This window comes from Carettochelys insculpta, chromosome 1 (assembly GCF_033958435.1).
Source record: "Carettochelys insculpta isolate YL-2023 chromosome 1, ASM3395843v1, whole genome shotgun sequence".
Taxonomy (NCBI): Eukaryota; Metazoa; Chordata; order Testudines; family Carettochelyidae; genus Carettochelys; species Carettochelys insculpta.
Window position 1 is genome coordinate 167,865,693 of NC_134137.1, and position 18,632 is coordinate 167,884,324.

At 38.9% G+C, this 18,632-nt stretch overlaps 1 protein-coding gene across 2 annotated transcripts in view; it reads right to left on the bottom strand.

The window, feature by feature from the left end:
* Window positions 1-700: 700 nt before the first annotated feature.
* MED14 (mediator complex subunit 14) overlaps window positions 701-18,632 on the bottom strand; it is a 59,774-nt gene continuing 41,842 nt past the window's right edge. Inside the window, exons 22-31 of one of the 2 annotated variants that reach the window (XM_074995003.1) lie at window positions 15,970-16,113; window positions 15,232-15,343; window positions 14,320-14,451; window positions 12,175-12,357; window positions 8,852-9,087; window positions 8,406-8,585; window positions 8,060-8,167; window positions 7,475-7,600; window positions 6,267-6,456; window positions 701-1,453 (exon numbers count right to left, since the gene is read on the bottom strand). In XM_074995003.1, the coding sequence (XP_074851104.1) occupies window positions 1,380-1,453; window positions 6,267-6,456; window positions 7,475-7,600; window positions 8,060-8,167; window positions 8,406-8,585; window positions 8,852-9,087; window positions 12,175-12,357; window positions 14,320-14,451; window positions 15,232-15,343; window positions 15,970-16,113 (1,485 nt within the window). In that variant the 3' untranslated portion in view covers window positions 701-1,379. Of the gene's footprint in view, window positions 1,454-6,266; window positions 6,457-7,474; window positions 7,601-8,059; window positions 8,168-8,405; window positions 8,586-8,851; window positions 9,088-12,174; window positions 12,358-14,319; window positions 14,452-15,231; window positions 15,344-15,969; window positions 16,114-18,632 lie in introns of those variants that run through there. The other variant, XM_074995012.1, reaches the window with a different exon arrangement.

Here is an 18,632-nt window from a genome sequence, read left to right on the forward strand (position 1 = left end):
AGCAGCCACGAAATCGAGAGGAGGAGAGAGCCTATAAAAGTAGGCAAGAAGAAATCCTTGGGAGGATTTTTAAAATTAATCCAACTGATTCTTAAGGTGAACAGTGAATCAATAGACTTATCTGAGACTCTTCATTAATACTGAAAATTTCCATATGTTCCTTCTACTCTTCAATTTCCTAATGTAGTGTCTAACTCAGGAAGTTAATCGTTACATTATTTCTTCAGTTTTCTTGGTCAATTTCAGATCTCATGAATCATTTTGTCCAACTTCACTGCAAACAATTTGAAAAAAAAACATGGCTTTGTAATTCTTCTCCTTCTGCTCCCACCACCATTTGACCTCTCACCCAACATTATATGTAAAATGAAGGACTTCCAGAGTAAAGGCAGGATGTGAGAAGAGGGAGTGGGCCTTACCATTGAAAAGCAGAACAAGAATGCAGGCCTTTGTTTTTATAACTATAATGTGGTTTCTTTTCACTGTGATAAAAATCAAACTGCATTTATAATAATTTAAATAGTATTTATAAACTAGAATTGATATACTATTTTTGAACCTTAAGGAAATTATATTTACATAATCACAATTATTAGCAGAATGAGTAAGTCATCGTTGGGGAGCAAACTTATTTCTTCTGTGGGGTCGGGGGGGGGTTAGAGAATGGATGGGGCCAAAACCACAAACAGCCATATAAGGCAAGTGATCTGAGGTAGCTGAAGAAACCTCAGATAGTATTTTTATTATAAAATGTGTCACATCTAAGACAGTGCATTTAACAAATTTTAGTCAAAAATTTTACAAAAATTTCTAAAGTGATATAATGAAGGGGGGAATAATTATGGAAATCGCAATCTTAGTTTAAGGGGTTTTATCTAGTTTATTAAATATTGCTTTTTGGGGTCATGTTTACAACAAGACCAAATAATTTGTTTAAAGATTCAAAGCAGTAATATTAAAATACAGTTTCAATATAAAGTTTGTCACAGTTTTACAGTATTCAAAATGACAGATCTGCCTTAAAAAAAACCCAAGTCTATGACACAAAACCATAAGAAAAAAAACAAGTTTGGCATTTTCATAATCTTAGTATAAAACAGAATATTAAATCATTAGCGGCAAGCTGACACTTTACTCTATTACCTAGTCTGAAATATCTCCCATTAAAACACACTATACAAGAGCACTATATAAAAGTTATGTTGATCATTCGATGAAAGTGCATCCCTGAAAGTTTCCCATTTTAATATATTTAACTCTTTTAAAAAAAAAGTAACACGTCAAAATGTCCTTTTCTCTCTTTTAAGTAATTGAAGGCTTTGCTTCAGAGATTTTTTTTCCTCCTTATCTCTTGTTTTTCAGCCTTGATTTAAAAGTGTCTATGGGCGCCCACCAGGGGGCAGGGTAAGATTAATCATTAAATCGCGAACAGCTCCAAATATCGTGCATTCACCTGGAACAGGAAAAAAATACATGTTAGTATCACAGAGGGGAAAAAACAAAAAACAAACAAACAATTAATCAGGGATTAATTTAATGGGTAGCCATCAAGCAAAGTATGCCACCCAAGGTCGCTCCGTGCTGGTACTCATACAGTGGTTTCTGATTTTAAGCTTCTTAGTCTAAGGTGCCACAGGACTGATTGTTGTTACAAACAACTAATTTACCAATACAGGCTGATTTACTGGTGTTTAAATAATGTTCATACTATGATTTTAGCTTTAATAGGGAAAAGGCCTTAAAATAGACTTGCAAATTCTACTATCTCAGGGACTTGGGCCTGCACGAATGTGTCATTTCGGAAATGTTGTTTTTGTATCCCGGCACAACTTCCCAAGCTCCTTCATTCCAAAGTGAAGTCTGTGAATTTGTCAAGTAAGGTAATTTCAGCTTGAATTTCAGCAAAGTCTCTGGCTAGCCATAAATCTGCCAGACAACTAGTGACAACTAGTATTAGAAGTCTTATCCCTTTCAAGCTCCATGAATGCATGGGATGATTTATTATATAAAAGAACATCTAGTTCTTCTGTAGACCCATTCATAAAAAAAGAAGGTTACAAGTGCTGCACCTTATCAGACTATTTGGTTTCATAGTAACTACAAGGAAGTGACAGATGTTTAAGTACCTGAATATGAGCAGCAAATAAACATTTTTTTTTAAATCCCAAGCATTTTGAAACTAGTGCTATATGGGAAATGGTTTCCCATCCCAAAGAAATGTAAAGTACCCACAAAACAAAACAAAACAAAAAACACCCTCCTTAAGAAAAAAACAGGGAAAAAAAAACAAAGTGTTAGATGGGGTCAACTGCAACATTTTGATTGGTTTTTAACTTTTCATTTAAGTTAAATTTTGAAGTGAAGAGCCATTTGAACGTAAAACATGAAATATGTTTCAAAAATGTCAAATTGGGACATGGACAATTTCAAAATTTCTCAATTTGTTTAAAATGAGAAATTCTTCAAAGCCAACCATTTCTCATGAAAAACAAGCTCACATTTCCAGCAAAAAGTTCCCCAAAATGTCCCTATTGGATACCTCTTCTGAAGTTTGGTTTCAGTGAGTCCAACAGTTATTTTAGAAGAATTTGACAAAAACAAACATGTATAATCACCACAAACCAACACCAAGAAATTCTCATTTTTATTCCAGCAAGACTCCAGATCTCAGGCCAGACCGTCTCCTAATTCCTTTCCATAAGAAGTGTACAATGAAAGGTCTGGTACAATGTAAAAAAATAAGTTTAAAACAAGATTTCACCTAGTCAATTCTTTAGGCCGCATGCGTCCTCTCCACTTAACTTTGGGCTACTTAAGCAATGTCATTAAGATCTGTTATGTTCTGCTGCTGAAGGACAATGGTGAGATCTAATGGCTGGAACTAAGGGCAAAGGCAGCCATTAATGCCAAATGCTGAACCAAACAGCATGACTTTGGACAAGTCATTATCTCTTTGCACCACACATCCAGCTGCAAAAATTAGCTAAATAAAATGCTGTGCCTTGCTGAAAACTGGATATTCAGGTAAAGGTTACTTTGGGTGAAGTGAAGAAATAAAACCTGAAGTGTTTGAAGGCCTTGGTCCCATAGGTTCCTTCATACAGGCAAACATTAGCATCCCTGCAGAGTTCACCTGTAAGACCCTGCGTGGATATAAAATTTGTATCCACATCCGCAAATTGATCCCCAGATATCTGCATTCACACCCGCCAATCTGGATACCTTTGGATATAAAGCAGATATGCATGGATTTGCAGGGCTCTATCTACCTGTGCAGGGCAGTGTGCAGGACCAAGGCACAGACAAACATACTGGTCCAAAAAATTCTGTTTCTCTGGGAATCCACTGCCTTTTTTCAATTTAAGGTTAATCTTTTCCTGACCAATTAGTCTTTCACTTCCTGTTAGGGAGATAAGAGTGGAAGTCTTTCCTGGAAGAGATTCACTATATATTCACCAGGAATTAATGTTTCAGAGAAACAAAGATATAGGCAGTGTTTAACAATAGGTATCTGAAAATAAAACTCTGCCAAAAAAGTCACTTTTCAGTTACCAGTATTTTATTAAAAGGCAAATGAAGTTGAGTACAAAATACTCTCTCACAAAAAGAAAGAGCATGGTAAAAGATACAGCCAAACTGAGGCAACACTGATTATTATATACAATACGTGTAAAGGGTACCGTACGTGTTACTTCATGACTTTTTTAATCAGTTCATCTCATTTGTCTCATACTTCCTCAAATATTTCAGGTGTGAGCGTAACACAGGTGGGCCAGTCTTGCCATTTCCTGTAATTTTTATTGCTGGAAATCACATTCCTAGAGTGGGTACGTTTTTGTAACCACCAAGACTGAACATTTATCAGCTAGAGTCACAATGATTCAGACAACAGCCATTTGTCTTTGTTGAAATTAAATAAATTTGAGGCATCTTCCTAAGTCATGTTTATTCTTGCAACAACTATAGGTTTCTGACAATGGATTGGAAGCAGGTGCTAGAAAAGTGCTGTTCTCCTTCCTCTGTTAACACCAGGCAGGAAGCTCTCCCTCCTTTTCTGGGCATAGGGAGCCCCAGTTCCACGGTGGTTGGCGTGGTTAAAATTCACCAAGCAAGGAAATCTGAAGCAAGACCAGCTTCAGGGTCTCCCAATCCTTTCCAACTAGTGGGTGGAGCTGCAGCAGCATTTGTCAGATGGGATGTCCCAGGTAGGAAACCCCTCTTCATGCCCCCTGTATAAAGAGATCTGTTTCCAGCTACCTATCCCTCTCCTTTACCAGAGCAGGGATACTCTCTCCAAAGAGGCAACAGGAGAGCCCTTCCACTCAACTGTATGTCTTTCCAAATGTATTAAATCTTTAAAATGGCTGCAAAATGCATCCAACATTGAAAATGTTTCCAGAAAATAGATCTTTCCCCTGCATTTTTAAACAGTCCAATACAGACACTGTATCCTCATAGAAATGGGGCTGGAGTACACAAAGGATACTGCCTACCCTAACCGCCACATATTTCTTTGACTGGCTAGAATCCTACCTGAGAACATGAGCTTTCCTTGTCCCCATTCTGTTCCCTGGACTCTATCCCATCTCATTGCATCAAGCTCTATGGTGAGAGCTATAAAAGCTGATGAGCTTCACCCTCCTATCTTGATCAACTTACTAAAGAACAGACCTCAATTCTGGACAATCTAAGTAGCTTTGGAGATTGTTCCATATGCTGTGGATTTCATTTAATCATAACTTCAAGGACTGAGATACTACAGTCAGACTCAGAGAAATATCTATCTATATTTTCCCGCTAGTACTGAATGAGAAAGAACTTCTACTTCTGACATTTCAAGTGGCCTTTGTTTTTGGGAGGTGTGCTATTTACTCAGCTGAGCATTCCAATCTATTGTGTACAGAAATATGGTGGGTAAAACTACTTGTAAAGAATATTTATCATTGTTTAGGATGCCATTCTAAAACATCAAGATCAGCAACTTCATTTTAAACAATTAGGTTTGGTTAGTTAAGTGAAACAAACATGTCCCATCATACGTAACATCATCTTCAGTAATAAAGTGCCCAAACCTATTTATCTTTAAATTACAAAAATGGGGAAGTGGTGTAGGACTGAGAGATGTCACGCATCGTATATTGGTCCTTGGAAAAACAAGAAAAAACAACAGTGCAAGTTCAAAGTTCCCGCTGCAAGTTCAACTGCCCTCTTTCCCATCTTGTTTGGTCCCTGGTGCTCAGAAAGGGTTTAACATGGGATGAGAAACAGGGGAAACCCCATGAGGTTACCAGTATTTTATCAAAAGGAAAATGAAGATCTGGGAAACCTTGCCCAAGACTTGCTTTCCCCCCTACTCACCTACATCACTGTTAAATTTACTGTAACAGATGATGCAATATTAATGTGAACTTCTTGCCATGATTTTCATAAAAATATGCACATCTCTACCAACTTAAGATGGATGACCACATTCTAAAATTCTGTACCCCCAATAAAGCATCAAGCATAACAAGAGTATTGTCACTTAGATATATAAATATTTAGAACAGAAACAGAATTCAGCCTTTGACCTCATTTAAACCCCAATGCTGCTGTGTTTTGGAAAAAAACCCACAAGTTTCTGTCCCCCGTCCCCCCCCCCGCCCAGGTGGTTAAATAAAAACATTGTTGCAAACAAACAGTATTCATTCCTATGAACAACTTACATGCAAAAACTTCACAGCACATTTGGTAAAAAGTGAAAGTTTTCACTGAACCCATGACAATAGTAAAACACATATTCAGCAAACAATCACTCAGATAGTTTTTCATTCATCACAATACATGAACAGCATTTGATTAGTGCTTTAATATATCTTTATGCTATTCTATGGAAATGGTTTATTAATCCATACGAAACCATGAAATCAGCTGTTCTACCACAGCATTGCAATTGTTATTTACACCACGTCCACCCATGAACGCTATGTTGCTGTGATTGCAGTTACACAAACCACATCAAAATACATGCATTCTATCTTAGACACACAGTAAATTAACTTGTGCCATTAATACAACCATCTGGCACAAATGATTGGCATGGTCTCAGTAATAATCACTAACACATAAATTAACCCTCATATCAGGAGAAGCAGATCACCTTAAGAAAGGCTGACTGATCCTTTTTTTCCACACTGACATGCATTACAAATCACTAACAAACTAAATCCCACTTATTCTTAAGTCTGAATATATTTTGAGTTCTGTCTATTGGATATGTACGGTACCTGGTCGTGGAGAATTCAGTTCTGCAAACCTCTTTAGAATATTGCTAACCAACAGTGGAGCAGCAACGGAAGAGTTCTGCTGCCTGGGAATGTCTGCCTGTTGCGTTGTACCTGAAGCCATATCATAAATGATTGGGACAATAATACTAACGGCTTCCTGCGGGACTGTAGCCTTCTGTGTTAACTGAAGCTGGGCGTAAAACAAAAATGATAAAAGGTGCATTAGGATCAAAGAGTGTTTCTCAGACACACAATGTTAGGACAGTTGCCCTGCTACCTCAAGCCCTAGATTATTGTCCGGGTTGCTTTTTTTTTCCTTTAAATTTCATTTCCTTTTAAAATTATCCCTATGTGGGCAACCCCTTCAATACAGTAACATAAAAGCTAGGTTTCCCATGAAGATTCTATACCTAAGAAAAGGTATTGCAATAAAACTAATTGTGGCCATAGTTTTCCACATTCTGTCTTCATCCTATTGCACAAACCATATATTCTTCAGATTTCATAGAAGTCCACTGTCCAAAAAAGGACTGCTCATTGCAGCAAGATTTCTAAAACAGTTAAACCTTTCTAGGTCTATATTTTATCCACACCTTGTATTTCATAGTTAACAGCTCAATAATTAGAAATAAATTACATCCAGTCCTAAGACACTTCAGTTGATACAACCTCTTAAGGACCCATTCACACTGCCAGTACAACTGATTTTGTAACAAGTTGAAGGCACCATCTAAACCTGACACAGTTCCATTTGTGTCCACACAGTGGGTTCCTCACACCAGACAACATTTGTATCAAAACATTTCAAGCAAATGCAAGCAGCTATCCCATAGTACTTGGGCATAGAACAGAAAGGCCAGGACACACACAGCAGTGCACAAAGCAATGAATTTTATATTTTATCACAGCATCTCCAGAGAGCAAGGAAGACTATCCAAACAAGGGATGCAGCAACACTTATGGGGTCAAATCTGCAAAAAGGTAAAAAGTGTGCTGAATGAGTTACAGAAAAAATGGTATACAACTATAGGCCTCTTGCAAGAGCAATATATTTGGCTACCACATTGACTAACCCAAAATAAACAAGCCACATGCGAACAAAAAACAGGATTTACAGAACTGACCCTAACACTAGCTAGTTAGTAACACTGCTCTTCTCTCAGACTGCCTCCACACTTCAGCTTTGAATAGAAACAGCTTATACTTACGAAAAACAACATTTTGGATTTCAGCACAACAGCAGGTGTTCCTGGAGGTGCAATTGGTGGGGCACTGGGAGGAATAGTCAAACAAAACTGCACATTCCATTTCAATTGGCTTGCTTGATCAGGGAACTGTTTTAAAACATGCCACAGAAAACATGATACAGCAAGGCAGTGAGGTAAAATAAGCGTTTGACTATTCTAACATGTTGGTACAATTAAATAACATTTAGGTGAGACCTGTCAAGCTTTCAGGTGATCTCTCACTTAATACAAATATAATTAAGAGTAAACTAATCGTCTCTTGCTATGAGAACAGGTCTGTGAACCTACACTGAGATAGCAATGAAAAGATACATACAAACACATTTGTTGATTTTCCTCAAATGCTTCAAGCACAGGAAAAGGATGTTTTTCTTAACCTCTCAGTAACAAGCACAGTGAACACTACTGGGTTTATTAGTTTAACATTAGATTTTGGGTCTTCACCTATACTACAAAGCAAACTTATTCTGCAGTCAGCACAGACAGATTTTTATTATTTCAAGTGTAGACAAAATGTTGTAAATATAGTTAAAACATGTAACTTACCAACTCCAGTTTCATTATGTGAACACAATCCCTGAGGATATGCGTAGGAGCTCCTAGTAGTTTTGTAAAGGCTATTAGCGTATTTGCTTTAAATGGTGGTCCTGCAACCTACAGTAATACAATACCAATTAGTATTGTACAGCTAGATCACAACAGGGTGTTAAATACGTAGCAAATGACCCAATTTTGCACAGCTGTTAATATCTACTTTTATGCTGCAGTCCCTACTTTCATCACTAATTCCACTGTCAAAGTGAAATACTCATGAATAAGGGCTGCAGAACAAGCCAACATTAAGGATACACATACGAACAAGGCATGGAATGTTAGTAATTTAAATACATACTCTTGTTTCGAAGAATTTCTCCAAAACTTGTAATTCCTCTGGCTTCCATTGTTCTGCATTTTCAGGTGTTACTTTTAGCTGCAAAGTCTGGTTGGTTTTTGGATTCAGGGCAACCCTGCACTTCAGTGCATCTGTTTTAAACATTATTACACCTGGTTCATTGGAGTTTATTAGCTGTAGCTGTATGAACAGAAACAATGCAACTAATTAGTATTTCATCCAGCAGCAGGGAAAAAACCCTGCAAATTTTTATTAGTGGCAGCATTCTGGATATCTGCTCTCTCTCTCTCTCTCTCTTCTTCTGAGATGCTGAAAGCAACTACAGTTCAGACAGACTAGTTTGCTATTATGAAACAGGCCTACAACACAATCATGTGAAAAAACTGTTTAGAAAGTTACACTTGAAAGTCAATACTTAGGGAATTAAAAATTCATCAATTACATACCGTTTCTTGCTGGATGATCCTCTGAAGGTGTCGCCTCATAATAACTGATCCAAGGAATCGCTCTAGAGGGGAGCAAAGATAGCTGCCAGCTAGTCCCGGTACAAGCCCAGGTGTAGGAGAGGGCAGCAGTAGGATATTCAAGGCACTGTGAGTGAGGATTGTGGGGATGGATGCAGCCCAGGAGCGCTGAGGTAGTTTACGAGGTGGAGGCATATTGGTTGGCATTGTTTGGGAACCTGATGGAAAAAGAAAAATCTTCAGTTATCAAAAATACACAGAATTTAACTTTTTTTTTTCCCTTCAAATTTTTCATAGACACCATACAACAAAAGTAACAAAGATGACAGACCTTGCCCCAGAGAGTTTGCCAGGTGTCAAACAGGAAGGAACTGATGAACAAAACCCAAAAGTAAATACAGATATTTTTGGAGGAAGAGGTAACAAGACTATGCTTATGTCTACACTATGAGATATCGATTTTAAGTCATTTAGCCCAATTTTACCAAGTGCCTGTCTTCACTGTAAATTCCATTAGCTTGATATATTGTGTACTAAAGTTGATGTAATATCAATATAATATCATAGTAACTTCATGGGTGTAGTGTTCAGTTCAAATTTAAAATTCCAAAGGAAGGGTAGTGAGGAAGCACCATGTCTTTAAATCTAATTCATTGACCCCCAGACATGTCCTGTATGTGCCCAAAATTCTCTGCTCTGGCCTTCTCCATTTCCACTGCTCTCAGGTACAGAGGAATTAGGCAACAGGAATACTGTTTCAGCTCAGCACCTGGAAGCCCCTAGCTGCAGGGTCATTAGAGGCTCAAAAAACTTCTTTTTCTTTGCTATTAGCGCAGCTGTAGGGTCTGTGGTTCTGTATCTACCTGTGCTAGCTGCCTTTTTTTTTTTTCTGCACTTCCTGATGCCAGCCACTGCCATCTCCTACCCCGCACCATGTGGCAGCTAGGCTGTGGGTGGGGTTCGTGCTTGTATGACAGGATAACAAACTTCTTTTCGGCCATTTACCTGTTGTCCTGCCCCCCGACATCCCCTCCCTTCCCTCCCCAAGAGGCACCGTGCATTCTGGAACTTTCCCTTGCCTGCATCAAATGGCACCTAGTCTGTGGATGAGGGTTGTGCTTGGACAAGAAACTTCTTTTCAGTTGTTTACATTGTGTCCTGACCCACCCGCATCCCCTCCATTCCCTCCCCGCTAAGGCGCCTCGCAGTCTGGAACTTTCCTGCACCCAGCCGCATCATGTGACTTGACCCCGAACCAATAAAAGGACCTTCTGCGCAAGGTGCCAGGCAGCTTGTGTGTGGTGAGGGTCCTGTACCTGTCCAGGGAAAGTCTCCCTGGGTAGTCACGATTTTCGGGTGCTGGCAGTAGCTGGGGGTCTTTTATCCACCCAGGGGAAGTCTACCTGCGCAGTCACAATTTTTAGGGATGGCTATAGTCATGGTCTTTTTACAAAAAGGCCACTGAAGGCAATGCAGCAGCTCTACAATTACTATAGTTTTTGAAGTAAGGCTTCCAGCAATGAATATTCTTGTTCTGAGGGTCTTCTTTGCCAGGTCCAAACCTAGATCCAAGCCTGGACATGCTGTAATAGGGGCAGGTGGTGGGTCTCCCTGGGCAGTCATGATTTTCAGGGCTGGCTGTAGTAGGGGGTCTTTTAGCCACCCTGAGCCATACCTGTCTCAGTGATTCATTGCAGTTTCAGTGTAGCGCCCATGTCTATTTAAACAAATTCTTGTTCTCGGGGACTTCTTTGCCAGGAGGTCTAAATCCAGATGCAGTTGGTGGGTCCTGCCCTGGACTGTCATCCAGCATCCTGAGTACGGACGTAGCACTGTTGGACCACCTTCACCTGGACTTCCTCCATGCTGTAGTGGAGTGGCGTCATGCCGGTAGGGTGGTGGTCATGTGGCGTAGGCTTGGGCATTATGGCACTTCACCTTGGGGTCTTGGGAGTAGATCCCCCACAGGTCCAGGAAGGTCTGCGCATTTCACCCAGTCCAGGAGGTACCCGCTTCTCAGTGCCCCAGACTGGCTCTTGGGCCTTTGAGACAAAATTATTGATCTGAGGATGTTCTTTGCTAGAGGGTTTAAATCCAGATCCAAGCCTGCAAGGATCCAGTGCTTTTGCATCCCATTTTTGAAAACCTGTCAGTTGGGAAACCCAAAATCTTTTTTCGAACCATCCCTAAGTGCTTTACTACGTTTCCTCTCCCCTCCACTCCCCTCCATTATAAAAAGCTCATCTCTTATACAGGCAAGCCAGATCCTGTCTGGGAAAAGGGATGTTTGCTTAACACTGCAGGAGAATGAGGGAAATGAAATGTGGGAAGATGTCGTCAGACACCCACATCCACTTGCGGGGCTTCTTTTTTTGCCATGATGCACTAGTGAAAATAGCCAGAATGCAACAGAGCTCAGGGAACTGTGGGATAGGTTCCCACAATACACTCCTGCAGCAGTCGATTTAGCTACTTGCGTGTGACAGCAATAAGTCAATTTTGTGGACAGCATGTGGGAATGTGAGGATGCTCATAATCGAACTGATAAAATCCAGTGTTAATAAAACAATTTTAATAAATTCAGTTTTAGCTCATAGTGTAGATGCAGCCTAATAGTGGTAGCATAAATGCAGAACTTTCATCTTGCCAGTTTCATGTATTTAATGACTAATCTTTGCTTTATCTTCCCGCTCAGATCCTCTTCAAGGGGATTAACAGTAATAGCTGCCTTACAACCTAGGCCCCACTATACCTACAAAAGTCAAGTAGTTATGGCCTTTATACTCAACTCATGCAGAGAATCTCAGTATTATTAGTAACCAGGTTACTGGCCCTCTTTTCTCTCCCAACCAGCAGAGCTTAGGTGCGAGCCAGCAGATAGTAACTTCATACTCAATCAGCAGGCAGAAGTGATCAAGTAGTACAGTTATAGTTAAAACAGTCTTGCAAGATCATTGCACAATGTTGAAATGTGACATTTTACTGTTTTTGTGCACCAGCGTAGTTTTAAATCTTTGTTATGCTGCTGCTATTCAGTTGGACTTCTCACCTTCAGCTATTAAAGGCTCAAACATTTCAATAGCTCAGTAAACAAACAAAACACTTTCAGAACTAGATAAAAACAGATGCACTAACCTTGCTTTTCCTTGCCTTCCATTTGGTATTAATTATTTAAGACCGGATCAGAATAAATGCATATTACTTTACTAGGAAAGAGTAGCAGATAAAAATAAGGAAAGCTACAAAAGACATGGAATTAGAAATATTAAATGTTTCACAATTTAATACTGCTAAATATAACTTACTTGTTCCAGCTCGTGGGGAGTGAGAGGCATCTGGGACTGGAGAATGAAGAGAAGGGTTGGCTGGTGACATTCCAGGCATGCGTGCTGCTGGTGAGGGACCCGACACTTGAGGAGATCCCGGCCAATTCCCTGCACGCTGACTGGGAGACATCATGGTGTACGGTGAACTAGGGTCTATGGTACCTGTGGAAATCTCAAAGTTATTTTTTTCATTAAAGCTTTTCTTCAGTCGCAGAAAATATGGATCAAAACACAATGGCCATGTCTACACTAGCGCAAATCTTCAAAATGGCCATGCAAATGGCCATTTTGAAGATTACTAATGAGGTGCTGAAATACATATTCAGCACCTCATAAGCATGCTGGTGGCTGCAGCTCTTCAAAATTGCCGCTTTTCACTGCCACGCAGCTCGTCCAGACAGGGGTCCTTTCTAAAAGGAGCAGCTAGGAATAAGGGGATTTCGAAGTTGGCGGGGTCTTTTCAAAAAGGACCCCCGTCTGGACGAGCCGCATGGCAAAGAAAAGCAGCAATTTCGAAGAGCCGTGGCTGCCGACATGCTAATGAGGTGCTGAATATGTATTTCAGTGCCTCAGTGGTACTCTTCAAAATAGCCATTTGCATGGCCATTTCAAAGATTTGGGCTAGTATAGACATAGCCAATGAGTTTAAAGTATTCCTCATACCCCATCTGTAGCTGTGTTTTAAAACATAAGAATTATAAACAAGTAATTTAAAATAGAAGTTTACACGCTTATTACTTTGCCTTTAAATTCTACTAGTCATGGACTAGATTTGGCAAAGTGATCCTTCCACAGAGAGTCCCACTGACAACACGGTGTCTCTACCTCCCACTTGCTATATGAATGCTGGACATAGTGAAAGACAAATGGTGTGGTTTACTTGGGAAAATGCCTCAGTAATTTCACTGCAATAAAAGTTCCATAATAAAAATCCATTGGCGTACGCTTGTAAGAACAAATCAGACTGTAGTGTCTACAACAGACTGTTTCCTCAGTTATTTGCTGATACGCTGAAAAATAAAATCCACTCTTAAGTTTTGATGACTTGAGAAAGAGTGAAGCTATTGAGAGCAGAATCTAACATACTGCAATTATAGGAGAAGTAACACAAATAAAGTGTTCTAAGTAATTCAATACCTGAAGCGGAGAAAAGGATCTGGTGTACATTTCTGTGCATTGTAAAATATCAAGATTTGATCAACAATTTTCAAGTTTTATGTTACTGAATCTTTTTAGCTCGTTCTCAATTACTTCTCTTTTATGATTCAAGCTGAGTTGTTTTGCATTTAAAGATACAGGGTAAAGGAATTAAATTTTGCTGAAACACTGGCTTCTTATTGATAGTCTAGGTCAATTTTTCCCATAGTAGTAAAGGAAAGTGAGTGATTTTTATTTAATTTTCAATATACTAGCAACACCTCTAGGTAGCTGAATGTATCACTGTGGCTATAATTACCAAGAAAATTCACATCAGAACAAACTGCTGTTCCAAGCCAATTGTGGAACACACATTTTTTTCAAACACTGTAAGTCTCCTGACCTGAAGAAGAGCTCTCTGTAGCTCAAAAACTGGTCTCTTTCACCAACAAAAGGTGTTCTAGTAAAAAATATTACCTGACCCAAGGAGTGAAAGTAACTTAAATTTCTTACATGTACTGTTGTATTACAACCCCCACCTTGTGGGGAAGGGGCCACAGCAGGGGGGTTAGGAAGGTTCTAGTCTGACAGTACCTGTAAGAAACTGAAGTGTGGGATGAAGTGCTGCGAGATGAGAGCCAGGGGCTGCAGGGAGGAGCCGTGCAAGAGTTGGGGCAACTGTGTGTTGTGTGGAGGGGCTCAGGGCTGGGGAGCCTGAGCAGCAGAGACCGTGCTGCCCAGCTGCCCAAGCACCAGGGACTGCGCTGCCTGTGTACGGGGGTAGCAGTAACATGCTGCCCAGGGTGCGGGCAGCATCCAGAAATCAGCCGCAAGGCGTCCAGTCTCTTACTGGTGCACTGCACCAGGGCACACCAGCTTACTTTCACTTTTAACTCACTAACTTTGTCTGTAAGTGTGTGCAGACAGACATTTTTAATAAACAGTTAATTCAGATCATTATGGAGATTTACGAGTACAAGAACTCACCATGTGGGCTGGCAAAATTAGCTGTTTGCCCCATTGTTATGCCAAGGGAGGAAGGTGAAGGAGTTGGGCCAAACGATGCTGGTGATGGAGCTCTCAAAGCACCACTAGGGGAGCTTGCAGCATGCAGATTTCCTGATAAAGACAGCAATGAAACAGTAATTCATTAAGTTTTCTACTTTTCTTTCAAAAGCTTGAATAAACCAATAGCAAAGAAAATTAAAAAAAAAAAAAAAAAAAAGATTTGTCTCTTTTTCAGAGACACGTCATACGAGCCTTGTCAGAATCTCCTTTAACCCCCAGAAGCTGCATCTTAGACCTGAATCAGCAACACTGCACTCTTATTAAGTAGACAGGATACTCATTTTTACAGTAACCAATCCTTCTTCAAATGCCAATGGGAACTAGAAATTCAGTGGCACTTTCCACATGCACATTACATGACTTCCATAGATAACAGATAATGTTATCCTTGTTACAGCAGGTGCATCAATGAAACTACAATTAGCTTGTAAATATAGTTATACAACCTTTAGCTCTATTCTCACATACTCATAACTTCTTGAAGTTTACACTTAATATTGGCCTTCACACAGGTACAAACATCTGGGAGTAGAAAGCTGAAATATACTTTTCAGAAGAGGACCTCTAAATGAAGATGTTTGATTTGACCAAGTTTGGAGCCTTTAAAAAAATTCCATGTTATGCACGCAGAGTAAATGTCATTTATGCTACCATGGTTGAAGTTCATGCAGAGCTCACATGCAGTGTAGGCCAACCACTCTACACATGCCTCAGAAATAACAGAAGGTCATATGTGAGAGAAGTATGCCATAAATCATACTATTATTGACAATATAAAAAGGTTACATTTCATAACATCTATTGCCAATATAGAATTGAGAGCCATCCTACCTGGTGACTGCGTATGCATCATGGAAGGAGATGGGGTCACTGTGTTGTGATAGGATGTGGGTGGTGAAGTAAGAGGATAAGCACCTGATGTTCCCGCCTGTTTTGCAAATGGCTGAAAGTGTCAACACAGTAAAATGGAAGTCTTCAGTGATTTCACACTGAATCTACTGAACAGTAATGTTAATAAATTCAGAAAAAAAGGTAGTTTGATAAACAGATGTATCTACTCAGCCTATCACCATAGCTTTCAAGTCTCCACACCTAATTCAGAGCTTGCTACTACGTGTGTTCTTCTGGAAGAAACTTCATTCTATTCCCTCAATCCACATAAACACCTTTACACATCTCACCCTCTTCTTCACTCCCTACACTCCAAAGACGAAAGATACAATACAGATCCTCAAATTACCAAAAAATGTTATATTTTAGGACCACACTATCTTCCCTCCATTTCATACTCCTTTTCTGTTTTAAATGAGACATTGAATGGTTCTCCAGAATGGCAGTCAACTTGCTATGTGCTCTCTGTGATGTTATCTCAAAGTAAACAAATTTTAAAGCACGAATAAATCTCCGAACGGCCATTCCAAAGCAGTACAATTTATATTTGTCTCATTTGCTATTGCCACCCCACTGGGGAAGAGACAGCATATATTTTTCTAAAAAGGCTGAGCTAATTATCTAGAACAATGGACACACAGCATAACTCAAAATTTTATTATTTTGCCTACATATTACCTGCTGCTGGGATTGTTGGGGTTGAAGTTGTGATATCAATGAATCCATCATATCTCCCCCGATAGGAGAAGGTGGATTATCATCCTCATTTACAGATCGTCTTCGTGCATCCTGATTGCTGTCAACAAACATGTTCAGGAATGTCTGTGGATATATTTGATTATAATTTATTACGTGTCTCATAGCAATTCTATACTTACAAATTATCTAAATATCATAGCAGTAGTGCATGTGTGCTATTTATAACTCATTTTATTATCCCTGGATTAAAATGTAAGTTTTCACTTGAAATACAATTCACAAAAAAAAAATCAAGAAGCCAAAGACCAATTTGGTTACTAAGAAACTGTTGCTGTTTGCCACCCTGACAAGTTCATCCTCAAAATTCAGAAATCTTTCATATAATTCCAATTAAAAAGTTAGTAAATGTTTTAAGCAACCCTTGTTTTCTAGATTAGTACAAGTTTATTCTGATAGAAGTGTTGGGAAAATAACTCCCCTCCTGTTAAATTCTACTGGCTTGTGTCTAACTATTATCAAAGGATGGAAATCTTAGTCTCCAAACCTAAAGTACAAAACCTCGACTCGACGTGAGTTAAATCAAACTTGGGAAGACCTGTAAGATTTGTGAAGCCCCTTGAAAGGTTGAAAATTTAAAGCTTAAAGGAAACCATTAACCAAGAAATAAAATAAAAAGGCATGTAAGAATGTTAAGTAAATGTATAGGAATCAAACACATACTAGTTAGAGAAAATAATTTTATAAAAATTTTATATTTAGCTAGGACTGTCAAATGTGATATAGGTGCACCTTTAATATTGCAAATGTAAAATTGTCTTGACAAAAATCACTTTACCTCCTCTTAAAAAAAGCAAAGAAAAGAAACTTTTTACTCAGAAGTAGGGCTGTCAAATAACCATGGTTAACTTACATGATTAACTAAAAAAATTAATCAGTTTTAATCATACTGCTAAACAACAGAATACCAATTGAAATTATAACTGTTTTGGACTTTTTTTTTTTTTTTTTTTGCAATACAATGATTTCAATTATAAGAGAATACAGTGCTTATTTTATATTAATTCCAACTATTTACACCGTAAAAGTGAAACAAATATTTTTCAATTCACCTCACAGAAGTACTGTATTGCAATCCCTTTATTGTGAAAGTATAACTTGGAGATGATGGGGGTGCAAGGAAAGAGCTGGCACTCAAAGCCAAAACCAGGGGTCAGCAACCGCAAGAACAGGTGCCAAGAGTGGTATGTGAGTCGATTTTCATCAACATGCAAGGCGGGAGCTCAGCCCCACCGCTCCTCCCACATGCAGCCAGGAGTTTACTCAAAGCCAAGCTGCCTGTGGATTAACAGAAGACCACATAAACAGTAAAGCTCTGCATCTTTATTTATTTATGAATCTATTATAAGCAGGACAACTGGTGACTTCAAAAAGTATCACTGGCAATCACACCATACAGACAGTTCAAAAGGTCAAATTTTGACACTCCACCTCGGAAAGGTTGCTCACCCCTGGCCAAAACAATGTAAAACTTCACAGCCTACAAGTCCATGCAGCCCTACTTCTTGTTCAGCCGGTCACTTAAAGTTATTTGTTATATTTACGTCAGAGAGTAACACTGCCCACTTCTTATTTACATTACCTGAAAGGAAAAAAAAAGGTATTTTGTTTGATATGCTAAATACTCATATACCCCTTCATGATTCAACCACCTTTGCAGAGGACATGCTTCCATGCCGATAACACTCAATAAAAAAATCATGCATTAATGAAATTTTGTAAATGAACTACTTAGAGAAGAATTATATGTCTCCCGCTCTGTTTCACCACATTCTGCCATTTCATGTTATATCAGTCGCAGATGATGACCCAGCACACGTTGTTTATTTCAAAATCACTTTCACTGCAGGTCTGACAAACCACAAAGAAGGAACCAATGTGGAATTTCTTAAGTCAGCTATAGCATGCGACCCATTTTTAACAATCTGAAGTACCATCCAAAATCTGAGGGGGACAAAATGTGGAGTCTACTTTTAGAAGTCTTAAAAGAACAACATTCCAACATGGAAACTACAGAACTGAAATCATCCAAAAAAAAAAAAAAGCCACACACCACAAGTACAATCTTCTGCTCGTAGCATCAGACTCATGATGAAAATCAGCATGAATAGGTCCATACTCTTTTGAAGCATTATCAAGCAGAATCTGTCAGCTCAATGGACATCTGTCCTCTAGAGCAGTGGTTGAAGCATAAAGGGACACGAATCTTTAGTACATACAGCATACATCTTGTAACACCAGTTATGAATGATGTCATTAGAACACCTGTTCTCACTTTAAGATGACATCATAAAACATGCATTATCTCCCATGAATGTAAAAAAACTTTCTGAATGACTGATTGAACAAGAAGTAGGACAGAGTGAACCTTCTCGACCATAAAGTTTCACATCTTTGTTTTTGAGTGCAGTTATGTTTTGTAGATGAACCTACATTTGTTACATCCAACTTTTGTGACAAAAACTGCATTACACTGCTTGTGTTGGGTGAACTGAAAAATACAATTTCTTTTGTTTTTCTACAGGGCAAATATTTGTCATAAAATAAATATAAAGTGAATACTAATTGAAATCAATATATTTGAA